The sequence below is a fragment of the Rhynchophorus ferrugineus genome, unplaced genomic scaffold, assembly GCF_030347505.1.
Source record: "Rhynchophorus ferrugineus isolate W39M unplaced genomic scaffold, kcgeb_rfMv2 rfM2, whole genome shotgun sequence".
Classification (NCBI taxonomy): domain Eukaryota; kingdom Metazoa; phylum Arthropoda; class Insecta; order Coleoptera; family Curculionidae; genus Rhynchophorus; species Rhynchophorus ferrugineus.
In genome coordinates, this window is record NW_027472581.1 from 85,274,209 (window position 1) to 85,290,469 (window position 16,261).

The 16,261-nt window shown below is 31.9% G+C and overlaps 1 protein-coding gene across 8 annotated transcripts in view; it reads right to left on the minus strand.

The window, feature by feature from the left end:
- The window catches only part of LOC143191541 (monocarboxylate transporter 9), a 49,253-nt gene that overhangs the window by 16,299 nt on the left and 16,693 nt on the right, over nucleotides 1–16,261 (minus strand). For all 8 annotated transcript variants that reach the window (XM_076396719.1, XM_076396715.1, XM_076396720.1 and 5 more), the window contains one exon: nucleotides 11,128–11,221. In XM_076396719.1, the coding sequence (XP_076252834.1) occupies nucleotides 11,128–11,208 (81 nt within the window). In that variant the 5' untranslated portion in view covers nucleotides 11,209–11,221. The remainder of the gene's footprint in view (nucleotides 1–11,127; nucleotides 11,222–16,261) is intronic.

Here is a 16,261-nt window from a genome sequence, read left to right on the forward strand (position 1 = left end):
TCAGGCGTCATCGTCCACTCTATCGTGTAGGATACTCCAAAATGAATTAAAACAAAATCACATGACTACTTATAATATTTTCTAATTAAAAACTGAAACACAAACGCGATGTTGCCAACTGTACACTTTTTACGGCAGATCTACCGTGTTTTTAACTTGACCTATTGCTTTACTATCCACTACCGTTACTTTTGATTATAAACAACATATTTTTTAGTAACATCGAAGATGCTGAAGAACCAGCCAACAAAACAACTTTTACGGGAAGTTTTAAAATAAATAAACAGTAAAAAAATTTATATTGAATAATAGTGAACGATTTTGTCTGGCTTATGTATATTTAAAAATATAAATATGTGGATTATTTCTCCAGCAAGACGGTCCATTAACATTTAGAAATAATATTAATTGTTGGAATTAATTAGTACTATTTTACATAAAACGTGGAAAGTAAATAGCTGTTCAATTGGAATTTGACTTATTAAAAGTCTAAAAGTCTTGGAAATAATTAAGAACGAATTTAATTGAAATGCTTTTTTTGGATATGTTATAAATATAGCTTAATTAAAATCTTTCAAATTATTTTACCAAGTTTAACCATCTGTTCCTTATGGATAAAATTAAATTGTGATAAGATAGAAAAAAGTGATTTTTGTTTTTCGTAATTTATGGCTTTAAAGTTGCCTATCTCTAGCAATACTTATTAAATGAAGCCATACTATAGCGCGCTTGCAAAATAACGGTCCACAGAATATTGCAGATCTAAAGGTTGAGTTGTTTATTTACTTAGTCAAAAGTTATTGAGTTTGAAAAGTGGAGATTATAAAAACTGACATCGGAAACAGTAACAGGTCATCTGAAAAGTCCCCGGCCTACCATGGTAAAACACAACTTTTTGGCAAAATTAGTTTTTTTATTCAACATAATTCCCTTCAAGGGTGATACACTGATTCTAGCGACCCTCCAACTTTTCGATACGATTTTTGTAGTACGATTTGTCCTTTCTGTCAAAATAGGCCTCAGTTTCCGTGATCACCTCTTCATTCGACGAACATTTCTTCCCAGCGAGCATTCTTTTGAGATCTGAGAACAGGAAATAGTCGCTGGGGGCCAGATCTGGAGAATACGGTGGATGAGGAAGCAATTCGAAGCCCAATTCATGGATTTTTGCCATCGGTTTCACTGACTTGTGACACGGTGCATTGTCTTGGTGAAGCAGCACTTTCTTTTTCTTCAAATACGCCCGTTTTTCAGCGGATTCATCCTTCAAACGGTCCAATAACGCTATGTAATAGTCGCTGTTGATAGTCCTTCTTTTTTCAAGGTAGTCAATGAAAATTATTCCAAGCGCATCCCAAAATACAGACGACATAACCTTGCCAGCCGACTGTTGCGCTTTCCCACGCTTTGGAGCGGGTTCATCGTGTGCAGTCCACTCGGATGACTGTCGATTGAACTTCAGAGTGAAATGATGGAGCAATGTTTCATCCATTGTCATATATCGATGCAAAAATTCGGGTTTATTACGCTTGATCATCTTAAACACTACCCCGAATCATCAAGTCGTCGTTGTTTTTGGCCAAAAGTGAGCTCGCGCGGCACCCTCTTGGCACAGAACTTTCTCACCCAAATATTCGTGAATGATATGATGTACACTTTCAGTTGATATCTTTAGAGTGTCTGCTATTTCATTCAATTTACGGTCATTCAAAATCATTTTGTCGATTTCTTTATGTATTTTTTATTTTACAACCTCTTTTGGGCGTTGACTGCGTTTACCGTCTTCGGTGCTGATTTCAACACGTCTAAACTTAGCATAGCAATCCTTGATGGTTGATTTTTCTGGGGCTATGTCCGGAAACTCGGCATCAAGCCAAGTTTATAAGACTTTATACCATGTATATATAAGAAATACTTATTGTTTGTATTTTAGTACGCGCAGGAGGTATATGAATTGTATTGACATTAGGTATTGATATGCAAAATAACAGTTCTTGTCTTTCTATATATATAACTTCAATGTGCCGATAAAAATGTATCGGTATTTTTTCTATAATCGGAATAACAGAATCCCTAGATAATACACACATACCATAAATTTACATCAAGGACGATTTTATGTCATTCCATTAAGATAAAGATAACACTAGACGTTATGAAGACTCGTAATAATACTAAGATGATTTGAATTTAGTCGATGTTCTGATAAATGGATAGATAAAACGCACTACTTGATTTTGTAAGATCCTCAAATTTAACCTTGAACGTATGTCGCACACAACTCGAGCCCGACATAATGTTATTTTGCTAAATTAATATTAATGAGCGGTAGTTAGACGGTTGAGACCAGAAAACACCACGAGGCAAGAGTTGTGCAAAAAAAATTAAACAATTTATCTGCAATATTATCTAATATTTTCCTTATTTGACTATTCAGCTTAAGACGGAGAAAAATTAATTACTAATTATTTGTTTACATATTCAGAATTAATATTAATTAGCCAAAAACATGGTTCTGATATCATATTGCGTAAATATATTACGAAAACGAAAATACATTAGAAGTACAGATGTGTTAGATTTGGGTATATATAAAATTTGGGATTTTTTAAAATATATTATTGAGCTTATAAATTGGTTTTAAATAGCATTGGTAACTATCAACTGAATCGACTGTTTAGTAATTGACTACTTTTTACTATCGACTGTTTCAGTCGCTATTTTAGATCCGACTGATTTTATTACTATTTACTATCGACTGTTTCAGTAATGTACTTTTAGTTACTAATTTCGGTTATACTGGTTTCATTGGACTGATTTTTAACATTCTGGCTAGCCACGACCTTGAAAAAAATATGCCGAAATATGTAATATATGTAGTTTTACGTTATTTGTTAGTTTGCTTGTAAATAACAATATATTAGATATTAATATAGCATTTTGAAACTCTAGTTTTCAAAATTATCAATGCAATAGGGGGCAAAAAGAATAAAATTGTGAATGATAAATAGTAAAATACTTTTTATTGTTTTAATGGCAATAAAAGATAATATTTTTCTTGGTTGGCTTTTTCCTTTCGATCTAACTGTCCCGATTTTTGTTCAAGTATTTTGATTATTAAAATTTTTTCACAAAATCTTGAAAACTAAATTACGTTCGATAAAAAACCATATTCGACATTCATACTAAATATTTCTAATAAATTAATTTTCTGATAGGAAAACTCTTTAACATTCAACAATTTATTTCCATGACCATTAAAAGTACAAGAAAATAGTAAATCAGTAGGAGAAGGAATACGTACATCTCCGTCGCACTTATCGTACGGTTGGAAGAAATATGCTCATTCGAACCAAATATAACAACCAATTACATTATTTATGTCATTACTTTCCAAATATTAAAATTAAATATAATGAAATGTATTTGAGATAATTATTCTATTCCTTTTTCATAAATTCAGAGTAACACTAAATTATAATATTAAATAACACTGCCAATTGCTTATTCAATTTAATTTAAAATGGCCTGTTCCAAGCTATTAGCTCTGTCCTTTCCTCTCTCAATTTTCATACGGCAGGAATTCGTACATCTTCGTCTGATATCACGAATTGAAAAAACAGTCGAAGGGTAATTACTATTTTCAGTCGCTAGTTTTTTGATTATCGACTGTTTCCTCTGTTTTGCGACTATCGACTGTTTCGACTATTTCCAGTCAAGAGTTCCCAACGCTAGTTTTAAATATTTTTTTTTATTTGGAGCTTTATTGTGAAAATTAGGTAAAATGTATCTTATTTAAAGTATTCCGTCTGTGAAAAACGATGTATCTTTAAAGGCTATCCACGAATCGACTCGTTTTTTTGGTATATTCATAGGAGATGAAGCGCTACTGAGACATATCACTACTCGTGTAGTAATCAAGAAGTAATACAAGTAGTAATCAGAAGGGGTAAGAAATGGAGAATATGGCGGGTGGAATACCACATCCTATTTTAATATATTAGATAACTAATATTTGAAGAATTTCCGTTGCCGACTAACTTACAATTTGTCTCTACAGTTACTTAAAAGTAGGTACTTGTTTATAAGACCCATTGGTCATTACTTCGTCTCTAATAAAATAAAAGTTAATAGCACTTAGTGTTTTTACTGTTTAATGCAGCTCACTAAACAATTACACCAGTGTTATCCAAGAGTTACAGAATTTCGGTGTTAACATGGGAGTGGCGTTGGAATCCAAAGATATCTCGGTGTAAGTAGTTATTCCTATACTATTTGGGTGCGTCCACAATATTTCTCGGGGATTAATTTTGAAATAACAGGAGGGGCAAAAGTCCCACTACCATTTTTATTGCGCTCCATCTTGGTTATGTGATGTTTAGCTCAGTTTCGCTTTAACCATTGTGTTGTGTAGACGTCCAAATTTTATTATCGATAAATATACGCCACAAGAATGAGCAGAAATGGTGACAATATTTATTGAAAATAGTTGTTCCATTATTGCCACTCAGCGGAAATTGCGTCAAAAATATCCAATAATCGTCCAGTGCCTCACAAAACCACAGTTTATCGTTTACATGCAAATTTTCGACAGTACGGCACGAAAGCAGGCAGGCCTCGTTCTGGAAGACAACGGGCATCATAACGCTGAAAATGTGGTTCTGGTGCGCGATAGTGTTGCGGTGTCTCTAGAAACATCAATCCGGAGACGTGGTTCCCAATGACATATTTATGCACGTAGTTTAAGGCGAATTTTGAAAACTGATTTGAAAATGTTCCCGTACAAAATTCAATTAGTCCAAAAATTGCTACCGAGGGATCCTGATCAACGAGCAACGATCAATGCAATCCTAAGGCTGTCTGGTGAAATTGAAGATTTTTCGTCTAAATTGATAATAAGCGATGAAGCCCATTTTCTTCTCAGTGGTCACGTCAATAAACAGAACAGTTAGTTTTGAGGAACATAGAATTCTCAATTAATACATCAAACATCATTGCATCCACAAAAAAAAACTGTATGGTTTGGTATTCTTGCTGGAAACATCATTGGTTCCTATTTTTTTGAAAATGACCAAGGTGTTGCAGTTACTGTTACTACTGAACGGTACCAAGACATGATTCGAAATTTTCTTTTGCCTAAAATGGAAGAGCAAGGACTATAGAACATGTGGTTTGAGCAAGATGGGGCCACAGCACACACAGCTCGTTCAACAATTCAATTATTGACGTTGTTTTTCCGTAAGGACTAATTTAGCGAAGTGGCGATTGCTACCAGCCAGATCTTCGGATTTAACAGCACCTCACAACATTTTTCTTATGAGGTTTTGTAAAATCAAAAGTTTATGTGAATAAGCCCCAAACGATTCAACATATTAAAGGCAATATCAGTCACGAAATTGAAGAAATTCAGCTTCAGATGTTGCATGATATCATGAAAAATGCCGTAAAAAGAGCCGAAAGTTGCATAGGGAATCGTGGTCACCATTTAGTCGATATAATTTTACAATCATAACGAAAAAAAATTAAAGACTAAATAAACTTTTTATCTTTTCTTTGATCAAAGTTATAGACAATCGAAATGGTAGCGGGACTTTTGCCACGTTGTACTTGTGCTATTATTTAACGCAAAACATCCACATAACTGTGTTACACAAGTCCATATATAGATTTTAGTATGTGCCTGTACAGTAACAACTTATTATATACGGTTAATTCAGTTTTTTTCTAAATAATCAATACATTCTTTTTAATTTCAATTCGAGTTCCTTTCTTTTATTTTTCTTATAGCAGTTCAAACGAAATCTTGTATTAAGATTCATTCCAAGATACTTAGTATTGTTATTATATGGGATAATTGATAGATTGACTGAGAAGTTTTGATAAATCTGGCATATAGTCCGGATCTTGCTTCATGTGACTAACATTTGCATCAGTTGCTACAGAAATATCGAAAGAAACCACTTGTTTCAATGTTTCCTTTAGAAATCTCAGAAGTTCTCCAATGAGCAATTTGGAGTTTTCAGAACGGCCCTAAAATTGCTTTTCTCCAACCTTTATACTGTTCGCAAAGGTCCAACTTATTTATAACTTTACGTCTCAGACAATTTTAACGTCTTACAGCTGATACATTTCACAGTAAATAAACTATAAAAAATCGATGTTAAACTACTTTACTGTCTAATAAAACACATATTTTACTGATTTGCTAAGTTTTAATAACGAAAATGAAGAAACTTAGTTGCAAAAGAAGTTTTGCCTTTACCAGAGGTTCTATTTATATTTTTGGTCTTAGCAAAACTAATGAAATAGTAATGAAAACTTTAGTCATAATCATCTTTAGAGCTTTAAAAATTTAATGGTAATTTTTGTAACCAATACAATGTATTAAAAATAGTGAGTCAACGATGATATGAAATTAGCTCGAAAAAAGTCATGATTTATCATGTTGTTTGGTTTGGTTCTGCTTTTGGTAATAAAACACAATTTTTTGTCTTTATAAAGTGCTGACAAATATAACAAATACAAACAAATTTAAAGGCCCAGAAAATATTGACACTTTGTAAATGTTGATAGTAACATGACATTAGTCAGGTCAGTTAGGTGGCATTAGTTTGACTAATGAATTAGTAAATAACTAAATAACATTGATGGCGGTAAGCGATACTAGTTTTACTAAATCTAAAAATGCGTTTTCTTCAGCACTTCATAATCATGGTTAGAACGACATATTTTCTGATAAGTTTTTTCATGAAACGGATGAAATAATCTGTGGGTGCTAAGTTTGAAAAATTAGTAGACGATGGAAACCAAACTAATTACGATAACATGCTCATGTGTCTTATCTCAACACAAAAAAATTGCAATCAGTGCAAAATGAGAAGGTTGCTGAAATGCAATTAAAACAAAATGGGAAATTAGTAAAAAATGTTGTTTTAGCAGAATGGGACATAATTTTAAATCAGTTGGTATAAATCAATACTTATTATTAACCTCAATTATTATTAGGCTCAAAAGATTAATCCAATCAATATAAATAAAGGCGGCAAAAAAACATGTTTTTAATGTTGTTAAAGGATCGATACAAAACATCAAATTATCAATTTTAAAAGTCAAAACTACCTGTAACCCAATTTCATTATCATTTTTATTCCCTGTAACTTACTATGCCATCAAGAATGTCTACTTCTTGATCTATAATTTCCATTTTAGTCAAAGCTTATGCACTGAACTGAACCCAAAAGGGGCAGTGAACTTTATTTTGTGGATTCAGAATCCGTTACCACTTTGTACAGAAATTAAAATACGTATGACGAATTTTATTTGAATGTTATAGCATAATTAGCAGTTTTGTATTGAAAAATATTTAGTAATTGTCTGTCTGTTGAGAAAATCAAGCCTTTTAAATCAAGAATTTGGTTTAAACGGAACATATTTTCGATATTACCAGATTATTATTCATTATCAAATATTACCGTACAGTTGAATCACTATTTTCGAAAATATAATTAAGAAATCTCATCATACTGATAACGATTTAGTAAAACCAAGGGATGAATTTGATTTACCAGCAAAATAGTCACTAAAATATAGGTTCATTTGTAATGATTGATTAGCATTTATTATGTAAGATGATTCGGATGGAGAGTCTCCGAACACGCCTTATTTCTACTTACATGGGGAGTTGAGAAGTCTTCATGATGCTTACATAAGATATTTTTTTTAATGTAAAGAACAACGCACCCGTGAGGCGACAAAAGTGAGTAATAACCATGACATGGTTCATGATTATTGATTGTTGATCCTCTAGACTAATCAAAGAATTGTAAAAATCTTAGTAGAAAGATTTTAATAATAAAATATCAGAATGTATCATCGCAAAGAAAAATATTCTAAATTGTTTTTTTTTATAATCTAACAAACGAGTGTCTTATCTAACAAATAAATCCATAACATTTAACTGGCTATTATTTAATTGATGCATCACAAAATATATTGCTATATATATAGATTTATATCGCTCAATTATAAAAGATATGAAAGAAATATATCGATTATGGCCAGATAATTGATAATCACTCGGTTATATGTTAAAAACCGAGATATATGCATTGCACTCTATGATTTCGGATGAAGCATGGAACTGGCACAGTAAGTCGATAAACGAAACATCCGGTAGCTTTCAAAATATTGTTAATATTTAATATTAAATAATTGTAAAGCAGTTATCAGTTACAAATAAAAACAAATAATAGTAAGTGTTCGAAAATAATATTTAGCATTATAGTAATTTTATTACCAATATTTTCAACTAGTTTTTCAACTATTCGGAAGCGTAAAATAATAAATGTAGTAAAAACAAATCCATTGCTATTGATTAGAATTGATGGATTTATTTGATCACTTGATGCCAAATTAGATTCATATGCCAAGTCTAGACTATAGAAGTTTCTGTCATGTTATTATCGATATTCGTGGCCTGGTGTTGTCTTGATGAAACACTATTCCTGTCGTATTGGCTAAATTTACTACTTCTGGGCTATTACTTCCTTTATAGTTATACAGTACAAGTTCAATTTCGTATAGTTTGACTTTAGGACAGCAACTCATAGTACAGTCCTTGCAAATCCGAAGAAACACACAGCAAAACCTGACCGGGTGTTAAAATTCTGTATTGGTCATCGTTTCAGTCAGTGTGTCGTCTCACCATGCTTTGACTACCATCGTTTTTTCCACTTTTCATTATCACCATCCACTTAATAGATGTGGTTTACAGATGGATATTCGTCCCATGTAGTATTTTCCAGCTCCTTTTTATATCCAGTCTTTTCCAAATAGTACCAAATGTATTTTATGCTATGTCTAATCAATGAGCAATAGAAATAGTGCTTATATGATTATCAGGCTCGTCCATTTCTATATTTTATCTACATTCTCGACAAATGGTCTTCCAGAGCATGGTACTTTTTTGACATCGTAATTACCGAAACAGAATGTACAAAACCAACAGTGCGTTTGACCAACATAAATATCATTCATATTTTCAGCTGTCGGGAATGCGTTTTGACTCTTGTCGAAGAAAAAACGGTAAAATATAGCATATTTTGACTTTACTGGTGTCCATCTTTAACGTAAGTTTAAACTAAACCGAGTCCACCATTCACAAAACTGCTAAATGAGTTTTTTTAGTTCGAAATGACAGCTTTGTAACGACCTCTAGTATCATTTGGAAAAATAATGCATTTATTTGACTAGATCTAATACACTCTATGTCAATATTTACTTCGATACATGATTAAAAACAATAAATATTTCTAGTGAAAACATGTTTTATCAAAGAAATGTCTTATGAATAGTTCTGGTCTGGAGAATAAGGCGGGTGGAGTAGCACTTCCTATTTTAATATTTTCAAGTTTTCACCTATTTTGCAATATGTGTGTCGAGCGTTGTCATTCTGAAGAATAATATTTATTTTATTTGATCACTTGATGCCAAATTAGATTCATATGCCAAGTCTAGACTATAGGTGGATTCATCAGAACATCTCGAAGTTTCTGTCATGTTATTACCGATATTCGTGGCCTGGTGTTGTCTTGATGAAACACTATTCTTGTCCTATTGGCTAAGTTTACTTCTTCTGGGCTATTACTTCCTTTATAGTTATACAGTGCAAGTTCAATTTCGTAGAGTTAGACCTTAGGACAGCAACTCATAGTACAGCCCTTGCAAATCCGAAGAAACACACAGCAAAACCTTACCGGGTGTTAAAATTCTGTTTTGGTCATCGTTTCAGTCAGCTCGCCAAGCTTTGACTACCATCGTTTTTTCCACTTTTCATTATCACCATGCACTTAATAGATGTGATTTACAGATGGATATTCGTGCCATGTAGTTTTTTCCAGCTCCTTTTTATATCCAGCCTTTTCCAAATAGTACCAAATGTATTTTATGCTATGTCTAATCAATGAGCAATAGAAATAGTGCTTATATGATTATCAGGCTCGTCCATTTCTATAATTTTATCTACATTCTCGACAAATGGTCTTCCAGAGCATGGTACTTCTTTGACATCGTAATTTCCGAAACAGAATCGACAAAACCAACAGTGCGTTTGATTGGCTATTACAGCATCAGAAACATAAATATCATTCATATTTGCAGCTGTCGGGAATGCGTTTTGACCCCTGTCGAAGAAAAAACGGTAAAATATAGCATATTTTGACTTTACTGGTGTCCATCTTTAACGTAAGTTTAAACTAAACCGAGTCCACCATTCTGCTAAATGAGTTTTTTTTTAGTTCGAAATGACAGCTTTGTAACGACCTCTAATATCATTTGGAAAAATAATGCATTTATTTTACTAGATCTAATACACTCTATGTCAATATTTACTTTGATACATGATTAAAAACAATAAATATTTCTAGTGATAACATGTTTTATCAAAGAAATGTCTTATGAATAGTTCTGGTCTGGAGAATAAGCGGGTGAAGTAGCACTTCCCATTTTAATATTTTCATGTTTTCACCTATTTTCAACATGTGTGTCGAGCGTTGTCATTCTAAAGAATAATATGGTTGTATTTTCGCGCAGTGCAATCGAGAACGGTCCTCAGTGACGCTTTCATTAAATTCTAGAAATTCATAGTTAAACACACCAAGTTGATCCGACCAAATACAAACAAATTGTCATAGATATTGACGCATGATCATGTGGCCTCCATTATTTTTTGCGCTTTGACTTGTGTGTTATAGGTTCACTTTTTCTTCACCACTAACAATACAAAGCAATGCTTGACTTTAATTAATGCTGTATAAAATGATTTCTTGTATTATTCCCAACAATTCCGCATATTATTATTGCGTTTTACACGGCTCGTCATTAACTACTCGTCTGAAGTTGGTTACAAATTTATCAGATGCGGTTTAATAGACCGTAACACCACCTGTTAATCCTTTAAAATTAATTTATAGGCCTGAGAGATACTCTGTCATCAGAAACGTTTTAAAAAATTACTTGTACTTTAAATTTATCAAATAACTGGATATTTCACGAAATATATAATTTGTTTTAATAGTTCACTAAAAAATCAACACCACAAAATACGAAATATAAAAAATGTCTACTTACATTGACGGCACTGACTCCGATAACAACAATCCACCCCCATCCTCCGTCTGGTGGGACAAGTTTTCTGTTTTCCATAAACATGGTGCTAAATTATCTGTAACAATATGAGAAGGGTCCATTATCGTATGATAATACAGGTCACTAAACGATAAAAACAAAACAACAATGGGTTATCGTATAATAGTTGCGGATTACGTACCAGGCTCTAATCTTGGCGTTACTTATCGATTTTGGTCAAAAGTATTTTTAGCGTAACTTCTAGGTCATCGAATACTAAGAAATTAATGACCTATATTAATTTTTTTGTATTAAATATATAGAGTGAATCAATAGTCCCTAAATAATTTTAACTAACCTCAAGCAATTTCTAAGCAATTTTATTAAGTTTCAACCAAAGAAATTGGTTTAAGCAAGACAAGGCTACATCCAATGAGACGACAGGTTAAGAAGGTGATAATCCAGAGTCTATAGAAGAAATAAGAGAATAAAATATAGCGAAATTCAAAAAATTCATGTAGCACGAGAAACCACGAAACAGTTCAAGGTTATATCCAAAAAATTTATTAATTAAAATCTTTTTTTTATAACATCTTTATTAGATACGCTTAATACAATCTTAATTATTATTATTATTACAATTAATTTATTACTACTTTTCCTATATGCTTGGATTAATTAACAAGCAAGACATTTACACTAATAATACACACTAAATGTTCACACAAGTTCGTATGGTTTTGTTCGTTTCAATCTCCTGACATCCTGCGCGCTGTCCAGTAGTTGTATTGCTTCCACGTTAGAATGATTTAGTAATCTTCTTTCGTGTTTCAAGGCGAAATCCTGCACAACTTCGCAAATCCATTTGATTTCCAGGTCATCGTGCAGTTCTTCGTTGGTTACGTAGCGATAAGCATGGTAATCAATCGAAGAACCTTCTTTTGACAGCGCTGTATGACTAACTGATTTGAATTTTTAGTGCAACGCCATATTTGCACCCCATAGGTCCAAATTGACCTTATAATTGTATTATAGATCAACCTCTTTGATTTTAGATCAAGTTGAGAGTATCTTCCGACTAATCAGTATAGTTGTTTTATTTTGGTTCTAATGTGTTTTGCTTTTTGTCTAACGTGATGCTAATTAAAATCATGTTGACATATATATTTAATGCCTGCTGAGACTGAAGCAGATATTGAGGCTGTTTTCAAGTGTCATAAACAATTTTACTTAAAAAAACGCGAAAAAAACGGCAAAACAAATCAGATGTTACAGACCTATCTCGCTGCTACCTGTGATATTCAAATTATTTGGGAACCTGCTACTAAAATATGTTAAACCACATAAAAAACTAGATTTTCTGTTTGGATTTCGAAATCACCACTCAACAATCAACCAAGTGCAGAGTAACAATGGTTATAGAAACGACACGACACAGTCATTATGACAAGATATATCTTTACCTAGAGCTATGGGAAAAGTACAAATAACAGTCGACAAGATCCACAAATGGATAGAGACTGGAAAGTACAGATAATAGCTCGAAATCTGTCCATGTCATTTCTATATTATGATAAAAAGACAAAAACCTAATGATGTAACTTGAGGGAGGCCCAATTCCTCAAGAAGAATACCTAGGCATCCATCTCGTTGCTAGGTGAAATTGTAAACATCATGCCAAACAAAAAAACTAAGTAAATCAAACTTAACTCGATGGATCCATTCAGGAACTGGATCTACAAAATTATCCAAGATTACGCTCTAAGATTGTACTAATATAATGCAAAATGTAATTTAAAAAAGTCCACACTTTAAGACACAAGGAATAATACTTGATTTATATTGAATATTTGAAAATGTGTTTTTGATAAAAAAATGATTAAAGTTGATTACCTTAGTTAATCAAACCCATAACTAGGTATAATAATAGAATAAAACGAAGAAGTTTTATTAGGCTAATTAATTAATTATTTAGCTTCAATTTATCTGAAAGAACCATGTTAATCACTACATAGTATAAAACAAAGTCGCCTTTTCTGTCCCTATATCCCTATGTGCGCTTAAATCTTTAAAACTACGCAACGGATTTTGATGCGGTTTTTTTCAGTAGATAGAGTGATTCAAGAGGAAGGTTTATATGTATAATACATGCATAATATGCTAAGGCAACATTGCTAATTTTAGAGGTTTCTAACGTGATGTCGTAAATTAACCTATTTTTTTAGGCTTATTTAGCAATTAGCAAAAACGCTGCCTAACCCTACGAGTTAGATCAAATTAATGTACTACAGTATTGTACACCATAAAAAGGTCTACAAAAAAGTCCGCGATGGTATATGTTTATCTTTTAGGGATAACCCACATTAACCATTTTTATTGTTTACTTTTTACGTGAGAAAATGGCTTATTTACGAAGCTATTTTAAGCAATACGGCATTAATCCTTATCGAATTAAGTACCTTAAATACAGTGTGCAATTAATATAGATCAATATGGTTCCTTACAGCATGTAAATTAAACAAATATTTTCGGAGATATTACAAATTTAAAATTTGCGTTTAAAAATGTGTAATGTAATAAAAATTGTATGAATTTAGATATTCCAAAGATAGCAGGAAATCTTCATAGTAAGTATAGGGGAAGAGGAATTGTTTTACTCCAAATTTAATGCGTGCAGGCCAAGGGCAGTAATGAATGAACCAAAAATACTGGATCGATTTTAATCATGTTTTCATTGAGTGACATAGGCATATATATTTTATGCCCGTGCAAAGTCGGAGCGGGCCGCTATGTTTTTATATACAACGTTCATATTTTTTCTGTAGTGTATTTATTTAATTTAGTATCAGCATTGCACCCGTGCGAAGCCGGGGCGGGTCGCTAGTAATATATAAAAGCTATAAACCTGAGTAAGACTGATTTTTTACAATATTATTTCGTCTACCAGATTGTAGAGCACCGTTTACAATCTGTAGTTCAAAGTATCACCAGGGTGACAATCGAATGAGACATTTTTTAGCTCGTTTTATCTAAAATGATAAGAGGACGTCCTTGGGAATTCTTATATATTATATACAATTATTATGTTGAAAATCTATTTATTCAAAGTCATTTGTGACGCGATTTGTTTTGATTGAATAACATAGATACATGTGAGAGTATCTTAGGTCACTATAAACTCAAAATAAAGGACTAATCTACAGGTTATTTATTAAGTTCTAGTAAATTACAAACAACAAAATTTTAAATATGATTATAAGACGTTTTTAGAATTCAAAATACCTACTGGATAGACAGTGCCCCAAAACTTATATATGATTTCATTTGTCATTTGTAAGTATGGTAGCGAAGACAGTTCTTTTTTCCAACAAAATCATCCTTATAAACAAAATCAGGACTCTTATGTTCATACTATAGCGTTAATCATCTAAACTGTTACGTTTGGAGCCTTCATATGATGGCCCTTAGATAATAAAATTTAAATTCACTTAATTTTAAAGAATTATTTGAAATTAAAGAGATATATCAACAGTTATGCAATGTGGTTGCGATAATTTTTCGAAAAAAGAGGTGAATCTTATCTTATTTTGTATTTAATTAAAATTACGCATCAATTTTAGAACACCCTATATAACCGTTTATCGGGAAACTGTATCCTGAATTATTCACTAACTTTATTCATAGAAATATTTAATAGGCACCATGTAGTCTGACACTTTAACAAAATACCATAAAACATAAGAACCAACATGATTCATTGAAGGTAAATACGTTACGTAACCAAAACTACATTAATAGAAATGACATAAACTGTTTCAACATAATAAATTACCGTTCAGCAATGAACAACACGTTTCATTGTCACATTAATTTTGGTCCAGTTATTCACTTGCAATAAAATACGGAAATGCAAGTGTTGTAAAATAAAAAGGACTGTAAATAAATAATGTAACTCATATATGAAGAATCTTTTATATATATTTAGATGCGAAAATATGATGGCCGATCGTCAAAAGCAGCAATAAGTCGCATTAAATCAAACAAAAAACGTCACCTCTTACTATCAATAGCCACATTCAGTCTTTTGAAGGATTTTTACTTTATTAATATGGATATTATATCAGAAAGAAACCCATCTATGCCAAAAATATGTACAGTTATAGAAGAGCACTGTAACTAATAGACTATATTAACTATGAACTAGTAAAAAATGATATACATGTCAAATAAAGTATGTATTCATTGAGAAGTAGACACTCTTTTCGAGAGCCGGTTACATATTATATATATACATATACTATATATATATATATATATACATATATATATATATACATATATATATATATATATACATATACATATATATATATATTATATATATATATATATATCTCTCAATAAATAGAAACTGTGCTGTTAGAAATTCCAATTCGAACTGGATTGATAACGAGGTAACGATAACATTAACATATAAATGATAAGAAAAACACAATAATCGTGTAGATCTAATATAATATGGTGCAAAGAAAACGATAATAAGCTCGATTATAAGAATAGTATATTTGCTTGGAATTCGCCTGAATCGATTTTAATATATTAAATTTGACACAGATGACAACTGGAGTGACAACCATCATGCTCATCATCATCCATATTCAAGAAATACTCAGATTCGGAACTAAAAGAAACATATTCATCCTTTATGCCCTTTCTCGTAACGTCTAAAACTGGCATTGTTTCAATTGCAAGAGACATTACTAAAAACAAAAACATAAGATGAAATCAGGTGAAGCAGGTTCTTCAAATGCATAAAATAATAAATAACAAATAATAAAGTGTTTAATCCGTCTATATATTAACAGGTTAAAAGAAAGGTACCCGGCCTGGAATATAGATGGCGCTACTAGAATTAAATCCATATGTTTTTTAGTCAGTCCTAACCCTCAAAAGACGCGTGTATAAATTTCACAGCTGTAGGATCATTAGTTTGTGAATTAGCATTTTGAGTGAAGCAACTTTTGTTATTGTGAAAAAAATTGATAAAAAGGAATTTCGCGTCTTGATAAAATATTGCTTTTTGAAGGAAAAAAATACAGTTGAAGCAAAAACTGGGCTTGATGCCGGGTTTCGGGAT